General features: G+C 36.6%; 1 protein-coding gene across 7 annotated transcripts in view; it reads right to left on the reverse strand.

Annotated features, from left to right (window-relative positions):
• Positions 1 to 18,685, reverse strand: part of celf5 (CUGBP, Elav-like family member 5) — a 55,949-nt gene that overhangs the window by 11,576 nt on the left and 25,688 nt on the right. For 3 of the 7 annotated variants that reach the window (XM_015397470.1, XM_015397469.1, XM_015397471.1), the window contains exon 4: positions 12,381 to 12,525. In XM_015397470.1, coding sequence (XP_015252956.1) covers positions 12,381 to 12,525 — 145 coding nt within the window. Of the gene's footprint in view, positions 1 to 12,359; positions 12,526 to 18,685 lie in introns of all 7 variants that reach the window. The other 4 variants (XM_015397465.1, XM_015397466.1, XM_015397467.1 and 1 more) reach the window with 2 other exon arrangements.

Here is an 18,685-nt window from a genome sequence, read left to right on the forward strand (position 1 = left end):
CAAGATTGCTTGTTTCCTGCAAAGCTGTGATGAATTAGATGACAGCTTCAGCCCATTCTGCTACCAGAACCCAGGAGACTACCACTCCTACCTTGAGGGCTGGAGGTGGCTATAGTCTGCCTGGGCCACACACACTCTTCTGTACCACCAGATAATGCATCCTCTCCATCATCAAGCCAATTCATTTTCCAAAGCTTAGCAATACTTTGGAATAGCAAGCTAATGTATATTCACCAGCTGTTACAATAGAGGGAACAAGCAGTGCCCTGCACAAGAATTTATACTGCTTGAATTTCTCTTCCCTTTTGTCATAATACAATTGAACACTAATTGATTTTTTGTGCAGTAAAAATTAGCAAATGTTTGTGATGTTGAATTATTTCTAGAATTATTTCTAGTCAGTGTGTTCAAGAGTTGCTGTTCAGAATGCCTTGATACTAGCTTTGCATATTGTAGACATGTTTGCTCATTCCAATGTTGCTACATTTCTTGCAGGTTTGCTAATATGTTCAAATTCTTCTCATCTTGATCTTATCCCATGCTAAAGAAAAGCATTTCACATCCATGTGCAAAATATGCACTATCACTTCTTGACTGGATCTGGTGAGTTTCTTAGTCATTTGTAATGTTAGTTGTTCATTAATGTCCTCTGACAAACCTCTGCATCAGTTTGTTACACTGGATTTCATGTAGGAAGGTCAGAGTAAACAAGACTAAACAGAACATACAGAGAGAGACATATTCTAATTTTATTTCATCTTTATATTATCTATCATAGAGATATTTGTTGCAAAGGACTACTCTATAACAAATAAAGAGAGTTCAATTATAAATCCGCTCTAAGCTGAACAAACAAGAATAAACCTGGCCTCTGTTTGCCACTAAATGTAAAGAGGGTGCATTTTTGTCCACAAGTGGATCCAACCTTTATAAAATCCTGCAGCTGTGATGACACATAATGTGATATCAAGGCGACTGTCTCTTAAAACGGTAGGAACAATAACAATTTATACTATTGCAAGGGACTGTAGCTGACACAGATGAACTCTTACATAAAACTGCAGTTTCAGTGTAGCAGTAACAAAGGAAAGAAGAGTTTTGTCATCATGTAGAAAAACTACAACTAGAATTGTTCTGCATTTCTTACAAACAGAATTTATGAAAAACTGTAATTATTTGTTCAAAACCAAAATGCAGATACAGGAGGGACAATTTGTGTGCTGAGGCACGGAATAAGTTTATGATAGACAAAAACAATAACATCCTGGAAGTTAAAACAGTAATTACATGGAGAGACCTTTTATATGGCCCAGTCATCATATTTATCCTCACTGTCAAGGCGTTCCCATTTTCAGCATGAGCAAAGCCTAAAAACTTCTCTCCTCAGCTGAAATGAGGGAGTATTTCCTACTGTCCTGAAATTGGAAATAAGACATTTTCATTTTATACCTCACAAGACATATAGTTCTGCTATAGTGGAAAATGGTATTCATAGCTTGTTTACAATGCACATGCAACAGTGCAGATCTACATGCGGCTGTCAGCTTGCACAGCGAGTATCGGTCCGAAATAATGACATGTTGTTCCCCACTTGGGTATGGCTGAAGACAAAGCTATGGGGTAGCAGATTATATATTCTATACAGTTGGAGCTTTACTAAGAATTCATTCCTCGTTTATTCCACACAAAGACAGTCAACACTGCAAAACTGTATGGATAAGTGTAAGTCACATGCATTTATTTATGTCATGAATACAAAATTACATCCATATTACTGTCAGATTTTTTTTCCGAGGAAGGGAAACTGTTGATTTGCTCTCCGCAGTGATTGCCTCATGGAGCAAGTCTTCGAATATGACAGAGGTATTTATTATGCTAATTATGCATTCAAATCATCGAGGAATGCCATACCCGTGCTAGAGAGTGCAGTCATTACCAGCACAAGGACTGTCTTTTGCTGGAGCAAGTAATAAGCACTCAAAACAGATGCTTTCATCTAACTGATTTAAAATGTGATGCATTTACAGTCAAGGAGAAAATGTCTGTCTGCTGTGAATAATAAATCTGAGTATGGGAGAAAGAGCTTTTTCAAAGGCCAGCTTGCATACCAATAAAAACCATGAAATATTACACATTGGTCTTTAAATAAGTAAGCTATTACTTATCTCTTAGGAAAATCAACTTGTATGTAGTGCAATATTGCTAACACACAACTTTGAATACACATGAACACAAAGATTTCCATCCTGCTTTTATCAAGCCATAGTATGTTCTGTTGTTTAAGGTGTGTTTTTTTCATTTTAGTTTGGCCTTCTATGTGTCAATGACAAGTCTGTGGCTTTTCTGTTTGAATATATCAAAACCACATAGAGACATTCAATATATATCACAGGACAAAATGGGCATATTTGATAAGGAGAACCTAAATAAAGTCCTGTGTGTTATTTAAAACACATAACATCTTTTTTTAATAAATGCTTATTAGAGACAGACTATAACCAAGTTCTGGTTCTGTCTGATTTTTCTTTTTTTGTGAGAATTAAACTAATCCCGAAACATTTTTATGGTAATTAAAAAACAAAGATGTCCTATTTATGTTCTTTTACTTTGCAAATAAAATATCATAGGTCATTCCATTAAATGGAATGACCTAATATAACAATTTATTTTCCACTCATAATATTGATGTTTACTTCAGTCTAATATGACCTGCTCTTTTATGCTATGTCAACACAGCAGCTGTTGGTCGAGATAAGCTGCTGTAGAACCAGTCAATACATTTTATTATGTTCAAAACCAAGTTTATGACGCTAGATAAGATATTTTTTTTTACGTTTTATCTGTAAACAATTACCTGGAAACACACAAACATTTGTAAGGGAACAAATAATCAAAAACTCAATACAAAGCACAGATTGAACAAGCTAGATTTTATGTAAAATTGATGTGGAAGGCTATCCATCAGTATGATTAAACATAATGTGTAATTTTATGGTATATGTACTACTTTTAATGAAGAACTGCACTGTGAGTTGGTATATAGAAACAAAAGTGATTCTAAAATTGGTTGGTATCAGTGAATCATAAGACTGTAGCATCTAATTCAGTTTATGTTCTCATAGAATATAAACTTTAAAAGCTCAAACCCCCAAAAAATAAACATTTCAGTTAACTTAGAGGTGCAAATACACTAAAGGTAAACTGTTCATCAGATGTTTAACCAGTACATTTGCAGAGTCTTTAACTAATTTCCAACAATTATTGGCTTGCAATGACGTGACACAGTTACTTCTGGTTAATGAAGTTTTGGTTAGGCCAATTAAAAATGGCTGCCAATGTGCAAAGAAGATGTTACTCTTCGTCCGAATATTTTCATGCTTTAGATTCTAATTCTTGGAAGTCGAATTGTGTGACGGAATAGAGCCTTATGCTTTATCCAAGAATGATTTAACTTGCGAGTTCCCCGATATCTCAAACTATCTAGTGTTACAAACAAGCTTTTGCACTGCCAAACAATTGGAAAAACATGGATGCCTACAACTTTTTCGTCTGTGGATGGATTAAAGAAATCAGAGTTAAGATCCTGAAAGACAAATCTTGCATCTTAAATAGCCGTGTAAGTAACGATTATTATATGAACTTGTACTTGCTATGTGTGTCTGTCAACAAAAAAAGTTCAAATAGAGCATATAGATCTTAATATAGATCTAAATCATGCTGTTTTGACGGGTTCTAGCAACATGAACAATTATCTTGGACCATTTAACATACAGCTGTTACTGGTTAGCAAGCCATTTTTTCCTGCGTCTTTATGTGAAATCCTTAGTGCGAGGCCCTTTTTTGATAGCTGGAACCCGAAAGTATCCTTTATCAGTCTCACGATTTAATCTTTTAGAAAAACCTAAAAAAAACACACGCAAAAGGCAAATGATCAAATCAAATGATGATTGAATGCTAGCTAAACACGTGGTTCTAATCAACAACTCGTTCTGCAGTCCAACACTTCATGAGACAAATAAGTAATGAGGCAGGTGTGACGTCAATAGCAAGTAAAGAATTGCAATGTATTGATAAAAGAATAACCTAGAGAGCTGTACGAACTCACGGTTCTGTTCAACGTAACGAAACGGAAGTAGAGCAGCAACATTTTAGTTAATGGGTTCCAACTGCTGCATGTGCTACGCTGTACCATTATATGAGCTAATCTTCACTATACCTTTTTTCTACCATAGCCATTGCAAAATTTTACTGATCAGCATAAAATGTATAAAACTTCAAAATTCATAGTTTTACTTTTGTGTGATCCATAAATATAAAACTTTAATTCAGTAATCTCTTTAAGTCCAAATTTTTCAATATTCTTCTATAGATGCCATTGTACAGCTGACAACATTTCCATTCAAATCATGGTGATAGCTATTACTTTAACAAGGAGTAATTGAAAAAAAGTGAATCATGCTTTGAGGCCTGCCTGAGTAGATTGCTGTGGTGCAGCTTCTAAACTGACAGTGCAGATTACCAAAGTGTGTTTGCAATGATATGTTCACAAAACATGAAGACACATACTGAGGCCTTTACTTTCTTCATTACATCACTACTACAGCAATGTGGTGGGCTTTATGATCCCTGAGTAATCCCAGTAAAATAAAGAGCTGTGACTCTGCTTGTATAAATCAGAATCTCAGCTCTTAGCCACATCAGAAACTGGGGAGTTGATGACTTTGTCCTTGATAATACAATTAATCTTATTTTAATTGGCAATATTTTAATGTGGTAGTTGATATTACTGTTAGCCCAGACATACTAAAGCTGGGAATACTACAAGATTAAAATATAAACCAATATAAACCAAAAACATTTATGTTCCAACATCGAACAGAACAGGCCCAAATCAAAACAGCATAAAATAAATAATAATGGAACCACATTATGATCTCCTACAGAATTGACCAAATCTAACCAAGTACTGAGGTCTTGATTCCTGCACTGTAGCAAATGTATGGCAGGAGGGCAGCCTTAGACACACTGGTTATTTCCCGTTTATCTCAGAGTTTCAGGGACAACTCAGTTTATTCATTTTCATAAGCTGCTTTCCATCTGCTTCCACATTGTATGATGGCGGAAATTCAATGTTATAGAAATGGTCCATGAAGTAGTCAATAAAATATGAGCTGATTTCATAATAATAATAATAAAAAAGATTATACCGTACTGCTGTTGCAGCCACTTCAAGCAATTAGCATGATGAGATTATTGAATCTTTTTCTCTGCCTCAGGGGTATTGACACTAGGTCAACATTATGACATTTAAGTAGCTTTTGAGCAAACTCCATAGCATTAAAGCAAACATGCATAATATATTAACTCTTTCATTTCCAGTGGTCATTCTTTGTAAATTCTTTAAGCCTAAAAATCTGTCAGCCTTTCACAAAGTATCTATGATACAGTAAGGGACGCATAGACTGAAGGCTAGACATTTTTTTTTCTTAAAGCTATTGCTTTTTTTCTGGCACCATTCCTCATATTTTTGTGGGAAGCTACAACTAGCGCAATGTTGCTATATAATTACAGGGTGATAAAAAATAGCTTTGATGAATGGAGTAAATGTCTGTACTCAAGGATTTAAGGTTGACAATGAATTTTCCCTTGCACATTAATGAGTCATTGCATTACAGTACTACCTCCTGTTTGATGAAGCAGCAGTGCAAGGCAGTGGGACTTGTCCTAAATGGTCATTGATATTAGTTATTTGTTGAAGGCTTTTTATCAAATGTTAGATGCTACAGTCTTATGTTTATCCATTTGATATAGTAAGAAAATGAAACTGACTGAAAGCTACTGACTGATGTGGACTGAAAGCTGAAGGTCAACTCTAAGGTGCTCCATTAGGTCACTGTTTTATTTAGTTAGTATTTGATGAATTACTTTGCCATGAAATCTTTAAAATTCATAGTCACAAGCCTGTTAGTTAATATTTCATAGAATATAAACCTCTAACCTTATTCATCCACATCACTTGCTTGTTTTAGAATTAATGTTTCCATAAACCACATGGCCAGAAGCCACAGAGGACAGGTAGTATTAAGAAAGATCAGCGCGTCAAACAGCTCATTAGTTTCCTGGTGTTTGTCACCATGGAAGGGTTCTGCATCAGTGGTGTAACCGTGTTTGAATCCAACAGGGATGTCGTGCCACATTCAGTCTGTCTGTCAGCGGGTTGTCCCTGGCTGTGCAGAGTCTGCAGTACATTTTGTCTAATGTGCACTTGTGCATCTTGTATGTCTTCACTGCAGAACAGCACTATACAGCAGAACATTAGAGAGACTTTGATTACACACTTCTCTCATCCCAAACAAAGCATCCTTGACACTGCGTGTTCTTTGCCACATATACCCAGCGGGATGCACATCTCTCTCCATTTCTCTTTTCCTTTTACTGCATTTATCTTGCCCTCTCCCTCATTCCATGTCCCTGGCTTTTCCTCTCTCTCCCCTTGGTTTTGTTTAACTTTCTTTTCTTCTGCAGCACTCAGGGAGCAGCACCTGGTGAACATTATTTTCAAAAAGCATCATCATGCATCATTGTAAGGATACATTCTCTAATCAGCTGAGCCATCTGGCAAACGGCTTATGCACCATCAAGCCTAAATGCTTTGCATCTGTTGATTGAGTGCGTGTCTAATTGTTTTCGGGAGAGACACCCTTAACCTCTGAACCTTTATGCTACCATATAAGTTGTTATATTTTGCTGTTAACATGTTGTTCAATTGATTATTTCTAAAAAGATGATGACTATAAAATCATTGATAGAAAAACCTTTCTTAGTTTGATGTACCTTACATACAAAACATAAAGAGTAAAACATAAACTGAACGAAAAACCATCACTTGATTGATGAGACAACTTTAATGCATAAGATACATATTCTAAAATAAAATTTGGATATTACGATGAATTATTCCATTGAATCGAGGCAGGCATCCTACAGTCTCTCAGTAGTGTCAGAATTCCTTGGCCTACTTTTACAGACAGCCTTGCCAGTAACGTTATGTATTCCTTCAATGAACTCTAAATATGTCACAGTCACAAGTATGAGGCTTGTGTGTGTGTGGGTGTGTGTGTGTGTGTGTGTGTGAAAGGGGGGGTTCGGGGCATAGAACTGTGCAAACTAGAATCAGCAGGCCAGGGTACCAATTCCTGCAGCTGCTGCCAGCTAAATCAAATAAATGAATGAAGCAAAGAGGAATAACAGACCGAATATTTATGACAGTCCTTGAAACTTTATGATAACCATCCTTTTTCCCTGGGATTCTGAATACATTATATTCAATGAGAAAGGGTAAGCTCGTGAAAACTAAATAAATAGCCATATTTCAAATATACTTGATTCAAATGGAGAAGCAGTTGCAGTGAGTCCTGCTCAGGTCTGAACTTTAAACCAATCTAAAGTGCTTTACTCTTGTTCACTTCAAAATGTCGTTGTATACTGTAGGTGTTGTCAAAACACTGTCTAGGTTCAGAAAGTGGTGGCAAAGCAACCTTTAGAGGCCTAACTGAAGCCTGACAGCTCAGCTCTTGTTAAGGTAATAAAAAAAACCCAGAAACTTTTAAAATGATCCATAATTACATAAATAATTGTTAAGCTTTCAAAGATAATCTGTCTTTTTCCATTGACTCTAGTGTGGATATTTCAGTTTTTCCTCAATACACCTTGCGGGTTCGCCCTGTGTCTCTTCATCAGTTTTAAGTGGTGTCACCGGCTCATTCAAACTTACTCCACAAGTCAGCCAAAGTGCATCCCTCCAGATATCCAGAACTTACTGTAGAAGCAACTTGTACCATATATCAATAAAGGACTACCATTTCCTAGACTGTTCTCCAAAAACACATAAATCTCTTCAGCCAAGAAAGACGAAGGTGGTCTGAGAAGAAGCATAAACTAATTATTTTTTCTTAGTCTTTGTATTTGTTCTTCTTTGCTTGATTAATCATTTATACACTTTATCACATAAATTATTTAGTATTGGATTTAATTCCTAATGATTATCTGTTATATATAAATTCTGAATAAAAGGTAATATACTGTACGAGACTGATCCCAAATAAGCAGAATAATGAGAAACATATCTTGACTTAATTGCACAAATACAGGATCATTTTTTAACATTATAGTTAACATTAATTGATCATTATCACTTACCTTTCTTTACATATAACAAATAACAAAAGTTGAGCTTAACTTATAGATGACAAAAGAAAAATGAGCAAATTTCTTTTAGATTGAGGCAGGTATTCAGTTTTCTATAGACTGTCGGCCGAGAGATGCACAAACAATCCTAGTTGAATGGAGGACAAAGCTTTTCACAAGAACATCCCTCCCACACACATAGAGACACAACTAAACACACACACGGACTGAGCTTGCAATGTGATTGCACTATCTTCAATCAGCACCATTGTGTTGCAAAAATACAGGTATGTGCACTGAACACAAAGGTCTGAATTGCAATATACTGTCATTGCTTTCGCTTGTCAAAAATAAGAGCTTCTCAGCAAGACTGAGCTCTGGTTTTAATCATTGTCTCAGATTGATTATGCCTGCCCAAAAGTGCACAGTTTGCACTGAAAACATCAATGTGAATATTTGACAAATGACTCTTCTCTCTACATATATTACCTAGTGTTGAAGACGATACTGTGTGGGCCTACAACAAGTATCAACTGGTAAGGTAATACTTAAGGAAGAACATTTGTCTGTAGGTGCAGGTGCCCATTCTCAGAGATGGTAAATTTTAATAGGGTGCAGTGATTAAGCAACAACCCTAAGGATTTTTAAAAAAAATGCTCAGGGTTGTTCTGGTTAAACGCTTAACTAAATAAAAAAATTGTATCTACCATGTAGGATCAATAAAAAAACAAACAAACAACAAAGTTGGAAATTTATCTAATAGCGGTGGCTTAACAAATCCTACAAGACCACTTTTTGTAGTCACCAATAAACTGGCATTATTCTGGCTGCATATTTTTCTGGTCTTTGTAGCAAAGTTCTTAGTTTATTGATTTCAGTATCTTAAGTTCAGTCTTTATATTTCAAACTAATTTATGCTACGGAATGTTACAGAAATCTTATCTTAATCTGCTTTATCAATTTATATACCTAGTTTGGTGTATGTTTGAGGTCATTCTTTCACGGTTAAACTTTTGATTAACTGTGTTTAGAATTTTGTCCAAATTTTGAAATTAGTTCTCCTCTTTCCTCTCATACACTATGCAACGCACCTATACCTATGATAGCAAAGCTGTCAGGGGCAGTTCTGATTAGATAAATGTCACTTGTATTACCTTTTCTTTTCACTTCCTGTTTTATTTTTTGTATTCGTTTCCTCTCTCGTTTTAGGCAGCTTCACTTCCTGAGTTCCTTCCTGTAATCAGGATCTGCCACAGCCTAATGCCATTCACCCGGTGTATGTGCTCCTCTTTTATTTGTTAGACTATTTAGTTCCCACTCTTGCAGCTTCCCTTTGCCAGTTCGTCTTGGTTCTTAGTGCTTATCGTTCCAGCCTTTTTGCCTGTTAGACTTTAGCTTTCTAGTGTTTTGACCCCAGCTCTCATTTGGACCTATCTTTGCCTCCGTTTTTGATACCTCTGTTTCTGCTGGATTTTTTGGTGTTCAACCTGGGACTGTATTAAAGGAACTTTGAGTTTGAATCCACTGTGTCAGGTCTTGCATTTGAGTCCTTTGTTCCTGAGCTGTACAACAAAAGCAGCCTCACAACATAAGGCTACCCCTATCATTGTTGATAGCCCTACACATCAATACCCTCTCATTTCTTGTCAATGTGGCCAATAGCTCAATCTTTATTTCATCTCACCATAAAATCTTTTTCTAATCGACATTTATAGTGGCTTGAAAGTTAGGGGAGCTGAAAATATCAGTGTTTGTGTCCACTTTGGAGCAAAGATGTATTTATTTGTCCTTGGCAATATAAAACTCAATTCTGGTCAGTGAAATAAATCTATCAAATTCCAAGTTCCATTTTTATATTTTTTTCTGGAACTTCCTAACAAACCTTGTTTCTTCTAATGGTGACAGTTTGGGGAAGGTAGTAGGACTGAGGTGTTGGCTGTTTTTTAATTTTTTTATGTTTTTTTCTTCTGGATGATAATTCAGAAAAGCTCTACATAATTTCGGATTAGACTTCTGAAATAGGCTGTCCTGAAATCCTTAATCTTAAAACAATGTAGTATCTGTGGACAAGTTGGTCAATATTTGTTGTTTTTCTTATTCTCATCAGTATCTGGCCAATTGCTTTCTTCATCTGTTGATTTTTGGTGACCCCTCTTTGGTGGATAATCCAGGTCTAGTTAAAATACCCTTCTAGTTTTCTTACATCCTGATTAACTAACCAGAAGATGAGCCTACAGTCTGCGTTGGGGAGCAGGAAATGGATTGGAACCAAACTCTTTCATTTTACTTTCTGGATCTTAACCACCTCTGGCCCGCAGTTACAGGATGTATTTGGATCTGCTTCTGCTGACAGGCAATGTTGTCAACACAGGCTTAACAATCGAGTGAAAGGCAGGGTTTACCTAGACATCACTGGGGGTATGTATGTATGTATGTATGTATGTATGTATCTATCCTGCCTATATGTGCCGTTTTGAAGCAGCATAGAACAGAGAAAAAATACACCAAATTCAAATCTGTCCATCCAGTTCTCATTAAAAGAACAAAATTAACCACAAACATGCTCACAATGACTTCAAGACCACATTGGGTTTGTTTCTTCTTCCTCCAAGTTCTGATTCGGGTGGGAATTGTGCGTGGGAAGACCCAACAAAATACTGACAAGAGAACAAAATATTTTTCCCATAAAAAAGCAAAGCTTTTGTAGAATCTGTATTACTATAAAGACTTAAAAGAGCATTTAAAACAAATCTCTGTACTGGTGACGGCTGTGTCTCTGAGATGAGGGGCTTTAAAGTTACCAAAGACTTTGCAGAAGAAACTAAATACTGCTGAGATGACAAAGAATGATAGTGGAGCACAACAAAGACTAACATACTGTATAATTTATTTAGGCTTGTGCTTCTGGTGAGTGAAGAATCTTGAAATTCTTTCTAAAAGAAAATGAAACACTGCTGAATAAGCAAATCTCATGCAGCATGTAGGTGTTTCAAAGTCCTTTGCAGTGTATGTGCATAGGGGTTGTTTGCTATGGAAAATAAAACCAACTTCATGTAGCCAATATGCAAGTGCCTAAGAGCACAATACCAAAATACTACAGGGAAATGAATGCCTTATCTATAAAATTAGTAATTGATATTCTTTGCTCTGCTACTGGTACAGTAACAAAAAATCTCAGCATTCACAAACAACAAAAAAATGCTAATCTTTTCTCACTTTCTCTTACTCTCCAGAGGAATAACTTTGGGTTTCCAGTAAATAGGCACTCTTTCCTAAGGCCATGATGTAGATTTAGCTTTGCATACACACACTCACACTCCTTTTCTTGTCTATACTTAGCAAGGACCATGTGTTTACTTCCATTAACTTGCATTGATTTTTCAGTCATTTTAAACCTTTTCTATAGCCTACACAAAACCGCTAGTCCTAACCATTACCTGGGAATGCTGAGCATAAATCTAAACTTTACTTTACTCAATTCACACCTCCTTTGCCCTAACATGCTAGTCAAAAAAGGAAGTGAGGACCAGCTAAATATGCTCACTTTGCTACAAATGGTCCCAAATTTGAAGATGAAATTGGAAAAATGGTCCTTAGTTTGAAGCAGTAACTGGGACACACTCTCAGACATACACAGCAACAAGCAATAGAACAATAGTGTTAGAGTCAAGACCACACTGACCATTACCAGAGAGTACCGAGACTGAGACAAGGCCAAGACCTTTACAGGCCGAGACCTTCAGACAAGGCCAAGACCTTCAGAGGCTAAGACCAAGACAAGGCCAAGACTTTTAGAGACAGGGGTGGGCAATCTCAGTTTTGGAGGCCTAGTATCCTGTAACTTTTAGATCCATCCTTAGTCCAACACACCTTAATCAAGTGGCTGAGTTTTCTCCTCAGTATGCAGGCAGTCCCTGCAGAGTCCTCTCAATCATCTAATTACTGAATTCAGGTGTGTTGAACCAAAGGCACCTTTTAAAGTTACAAAACACCGGCCCTCAAGAACTGCAATTGCCCACCCCTGTTCTATTTTCTTGGTCTCGGTTGTTGTTGTCTTGACTACAACACTACTGAACAACATATAAACACACATTATTTAAACAGGCTTTAGCTTGCCACCACAATACAAAAACACAACTACAAAAGGAAAGGGAATGAAACTGAGTGCTCACCAAGGGTTTGATGAAACTCACCCGACACCGGGGTCATGGGAGTTGGTGGGAGGCTGTTGATGTTGAGCGCCCCCATCTGGTGGATCTGTGTGGCAGGGAAGGCCACGCTAGGCGTAAGATAACCGCCGTGGGTTGCTGCCATGATGGCTGCCTGCTGCTGCATGAGCTAAAGAAGATGGACATGGAGAGATGGGTGGAGGACAGGATGGAGAGAAGAAGGTGATGGGAAGAAAGATGGCGATGGAAAATAGCAAATGGCCAACGAGTCAGGAGGACATGTAAGAAGAGATAGAAGAGTGAAATATATCAAGGGTAGACAAGAGGGAGGGATGTATGGTGATGTTGATGGATGGATAGTGCATGGAAGTGCAAAGAAAGTAGAGCGGAATAAAAGAAAGAGAAGAAAAAGAAGCCTGTCAACCTATGTTTAGTGAATCTGCCCGTCCTCGCAGCAGGAAGCCTGTCACCAGCTGCAGAAACAATTTAATAGCTGTCTGTTGGGCTCATACAAATCAAGGCATTGACATGTGCACATTATCTCTGTGCTCAAGGGACAGGCAAAGTTTGCAGAGTTACAATGCCTTTTTTCCTAATAATTGTCAAACTTCACAATACTTTGCTCGGCTGCATAGAAATGCCAGAGTTGCCTCCTACTCTCATCTGCTATTTCATGGGCTCATGTTGAATTTTTCTAAAGAGTTTGTGATGATTACAACTCAAAGCTTGACTTTCAGTCATATCTTAACTTTTCCCCAATTTTGTAAATTATTTACCACATAGCTGTAAAAAGAGTTTTTTTCTCTGAAAACACATTCTGTATGCAGAATATAATTTTTGTATCCAATATCCAATTTAGCAATTTCACTTTTCCTAAAATAGTCCATTTGTAAAGCATTGTAAAGTCCTGCTACACAATGAATTGTCAAGTACTGAATTCAAAATCAGTACTTTCCCTAACAGTTTAAGTCACTTCCATCAATAGTATCTCAAAAATTAAACTGACACTGCCTCAAAAACATATTCATAATCTGAAATGTTATCACCTTTTATACATAACTGTGAATGTCAGTTATTTTCTGGAACTTTAGAAAAGGAGAAAAACAGAAAATAACACAAAAAAAGCAAGTAGAAAAACATATGTATCATCCAAAACCTTTAACAAATAAGTACCAGAACAATAAATTGTAAGTAACTCCTAAACCATTTGGTTGGATAGGGAATGCTGTCCACACAAAGCAACAGTGAAATCAATAATATTTAAAACCTGCTCCAAGACTTGCAAAGTTTAAAGCCATCTTCTGTAGCAGCTTTGTTTGTGAAACTCTAACTGCTTAAAAAGCTACAAATTGATGGGTTTGAATAATTACACTTAATACTCATGTGCCAATCTATGTCTGCTGCCTATTCTTACTGTTGTGTTCGCTGTTACAATACCATTTACCAAGATGGTTATAGTCAGCCTTCTATAACTTGGAGAACATTTACATGATTAAGGGACAAAGATTTCAGCAGGACCTTGGGAAAAACAAACAAATTACTCTAACAGTGTCTTTTAATTTCTGTTTAAGAAAAAAACAGAAAGTAGCAGTTGATCTAGAAAGCTGCTGCCTGCATCCTCACTGAAACTAAAAAAGTAAAGCACAAAACAAGTTCTAAAGTCCTTACTTCAGCTCCCATATTCCAAAGAATATACTTTAATACTTCTTTTTATATTTCTTTTTAAGTATAAATCATTAGGTGGCTTACCACCACATTACAGATTTGTTTTCATTGTATCAACTCCCATAAAGATACCCTATTAGGTCCATTCTATTCCATGAACCAGAACCAAAAATGGAGAAGCAGCATTTCGTACTCATGCTTCACCTGTCTCAAACAAAACTTCCAGAAGTCTGTAAAAATGCAGAAACTCTACGTTGCTTTAAATTTAGCTTATAAACCTAATTGTTTAGAGTTGCCTTTCAGCACTTTATTTAAAACAGTTACTGAAACATGATCAGTTTAAAGTCCATATTTTTTCTTTACCTGCCTTTGTCATGTCACTACAATGTACTTTCTTTTTTCTTTTAACGTGCCATTCCTGTACGGCACTATATGAGGTATTATTACTAAAATATATAATACAAATAAACTTGTCTTGCTATGTTTTTGCCATGTTATTCTTCCTGCAACACTTTCACACATAAACACAACCTGAAATTATTTAATTTGTGCTGCAGAGTTACTGTGTTACTCACAGGTGTGAGATAATTATTACAACGCCTGTTATAGCTCACCTGGGTGTGATCGGAATTTTAAGTGTAAGAACTTTTTGAGTACATACCTAGAAAACAACAGCACAATTAGTTGTACAAACAAATAAATGGAAACCATGCATCATTTTCCTATTATGCCAAAATTGTGCACAAAGTTCCCGTAAGATGTTTGGAAGTTTGGGTTTGTAACATGACAAAATGCAAAAAAAAAAAAAAAAAAAATCTTGGGGTTTGAATACATTTGCAAGGCTATGTACCTGTATAAAAGGAAATTAAATAAAGCATATTATTTAGGCAACATACTATTATAACAAAAAAAATACAATTTTTACGTATTATACTTTAATTTCCCTCTAACATTCCATTATAAGTATTTACTGTATTTTGCTAAGTAATCAGGTTAGAAAAATTGAGTTTCAAACTCAATTCAGGCCATGTTAGTAGTACCACGGTCTTACTGTGTTAATGTCTATTTGCTCTTGCTGGACAATCCAACAAAGTGATACAATCAATAGTCTTTCATCCCCTTTGCATTTCTGCTTAGCATGAACTGAGAAGTGAGAACTGAAGCCATTTCCCATCAAATGCAGCCCAAGGAGTGTTTATTCATATGCATAGGACATGCTCACATGCACCGCTGCTTTAAACCTCACTCGCTAACAAAGACAACCCCCCAACACACACACATACACACACACCACATGCATGAATAGTAATCTAGACTATTTTTGTGTGTCCTTTCTGCTTAAAATTTTTCTGGTGCAAAAAACAAAACAACAAACATAAAAAAACAACAACAATAAAAAAAAACACATTGACTGCCTAATTCAGAATAAAATCCATCATTATACTATGGGCTTTGCAGCTCGTAAAACAGTGGCTTTATCTGGGGAATCAATAATCTTTTGCAAGCTGTATAGCTGCCCATCAGGCAAGCAGACTTGTGTGGTATAGGAATAGAAACACAGCGGGCCGAACATCTTGCCCCCTTCTCTGCATCTGTTTAATACTGCATGGCTTGTGTGTGTCAGGGGAGCCGCTCATGGCTGCGGCCTGAGATCGCCTCATATGGCCAGAAATCAAATCTTACTGATGCTAATGATGCCAGTAGAGGTACAGACAGTTGCAGTTTTGTTTGTTGACATGGTGACAGAAAAGGCAGTTATTATATCTCCCTGAGTTCCTCTGTCAGGTAATTTTAAAGTGGCTGTCCTGTTGGAGAATGTCTCTTGCTGGAGTCCGTCTTAAGCTATATAAATTTAAACTGTTACTTTATTGTGGCTGTAGTTCTTTCTACAATGTCATCAATATCACAAATCCAGATCATTCCTTTCTAAAAAAATATGATTTAATCCTTTTAGAGACTAAAACAAAGAACATGCATGGGAAAATCACAAAACAACGCATTGTCATTGAAGTATACATACAGCCTGATCTTTAAAGATTCCAAATAAGGAGAGCTTAATTGCATATGTTAAAAAAAGTGTATAAAAATAATTAAAGTATATCATAAATGTGCATATAGGTGATCTACATAGATTACATGCAAGAGGGGTAAAGCTTGCATAAAGACACGATCTGACCCATTAAATTTGAATGAATGAATAAAATGAGCTGTAAAGGAGAAGTGAAGTTCTAAGCTATGAAGATGATGGTAATAATGAGTTATGTTGACCAGTGTTACAATGGTGGAAGTAGGTGGAGCCAGAGCTCGAACCATGATCTTTTACTGCTTACTCTGGTTGGTTGAGTTTGACTATGACTTTTAAATATTAGGATAAAAGTGGATGCAAAAGCTGCAGCTGCAAAACCTTTCTGATTGGATACATAGCTTTGTGGGTGGTAAGTACTTTATTTGGTTATCTTTCACCCAGAATGTTGTGGGTTTAGTCAGTGGAATATCATCTAAATATTCATTGAGGGACGCACAGAAAAAGTTTGACTCCACTACACACTGATTTTGCACACACTAATTCCTTTGCAACTTGTATAAAGACCAGCAAACAAGTTTGCATGTGTTTTAACATGCACACCTTTTAAAGATCAGGTACCAAAATGTAGCAAAGGGACTAGGTAGGGATGAGCTATAGTTAAGTGTTTTTCTGTATATATATTTTGGATGTGGTTGGCGCTTATGTAAACAACCAACAGAATTTAGACTTGAGGGGACCTTTTGTTATTCTTTTTTTCTTCAAACTTAAACCCCTGAATCTGTGGATCAAAAAGTTTAAACCTAAATAGACAATACCCTTATTGTTTGAACGAGGGGTCAACAAAGGTGTTTTATTCATTTGTATCTGAAACAGAAAGGATTTTGCAACCCTATGTGTCTTTTGCCATTCAGTTATTATTACTGTGGACAAATCAAAACTCTTTGGCTTTTTAGTGTTTGCCATTGAATGTGGGCTCTTTGATCATCTTTAGATAATTCAAAAAAATACCTCAACATTTTAATCTTCAATGAATAATTCTACAGATTAAGAATATTATATAAATACATTTTTTGTGATATATGTATCTTATTTGAGATAATAAAAAGTAAAAATGTATTTTTTGTTGGAATCAGGACAGTATTTAGGATAAGTCTTAAAATTGCATTTTCAAGGTAAACCTTGAACAAACCAATTTGAATTTAGTAATTGTAAATTTGTGAAATTTGGCTTTTAAATCCAAAAAAGTGTCAAACTAAAAGGGAATTAATTGTTTATGAATTAATTATATTAAAATCACTTGTCTTATGTTTTTAGAATAAATGTGTGCAGACACACCTATAGCTTGGTGCTTACACAAAAACTACCACTGTTTTGTTAACTTCTCCAAACTGTGAAAGTGAATGGAGTAAAAATCGAAGTGGGAGTAAATACTAGCGTGACCAGAATACCATCCTCTCTCCTAGCTCCAATTGTCTTAGATAATGCGGCTTGTAATGCCATCTGTCAGATTGTCATGGATAAAAACTCTTGTATTAATTGGCGCTTTGTTCCAAAATAAAATCCAGCAAATTGGAAACTCAAGCATGTAATTATGTTGGAATGCAGCGGTTAACACAATCTGACTTTAAAAAAAAAATCAAAGAGCAGTTATGTTGACTGAGAGGAAAAACTACTTTACTCCGTTTTCACTCCGTTCAGAGTTACAGTGTTCACATGTTTTTTTCTCCTCCCTCACAAATTCAAAGGCATTATATTCACAGGCCACCCCCTTTTATTTATGCACTCCCGAGCACATAGTGAACGTCTCTGGTAGAGAATGAGCAAAGCCAAGGAGTCTTCATCATTACAGACACATCCTTTTCTTTGCTCCCTTTTAGCTGCTTTGAAATGAGTGAAGAAAATGTAGAGAGAAACAAAGGGATGCAAAAGATGAGTGCGCCTCGATGAAAACGAGCAAAGAAAGTTGCCTGGGCTCCAGCAGCATTCATTTAGTGTCAGACATCTGCTTTTTTATTGCAACCTGATGGCATTACTCTCCCCTGGTGCTAGCAGGCAATCACCTCTTTATCACATGGCAATTATCTCCGTAGTGCTGCTCTGTGACTCGCTGACTCTTAACGCTGTCACATGTGACCCCTTACAGCCCAACCAACCAATGACAGAAGGAACAAGAGAGGAATAGTAGAAACAAAGAGGAGCAAGCAGAGGAGAGGTAGAAAGGGTGTAAAAGGTTGGAAAAATTAGAGCGTGAAGGAGACAGAGGGTCACAGAGGTAAACCAAAGCGCTGTATTTGTTACCACTAAGCTACCAAGCTGCATTTCTAAGTAGTTTACATCATATTTCTAATTTCAGATGCACTCTGTTATGTGTGCATGCACTGGCTGGCCTTTTCAAGCATAATGCAGCAAAATTAGGTCACACTCACACAGGATGGCATGTACAAGCGTGTGGGCACTACACAGTACAGCCAAATGATGCTGTAATTTGTGGCCATCATTTCTCTCTCCCGCGCTGCATGGCAGTTTGAATGTGAATCCCTCCAACAGGGGGAGATGTTTCCTAATGTGAGTTTACAGCTGTCCTTATCTCTATCATCCACCCACACACTGTCACTATTAGCTACAATTCAAACCATTT

The sequence above is a fragment of the Cyprinodon variegatus genome, unplaced genomic scaffold (assembly GCF_000732505.1).
Source record: "Cyprinodon variegatus isolate N-32 unplaced genomic scaffold, C_variegatus-1.0 Scaffold864, whole genome shotgun sequence".
Lineage (NCBI taxonomy): Eukaryota > Metazoa > Chordata > Actinopteri > Cyprinodontiformes > Cyprinodontidae > Cyprinodon > Cyprinodon variegatus.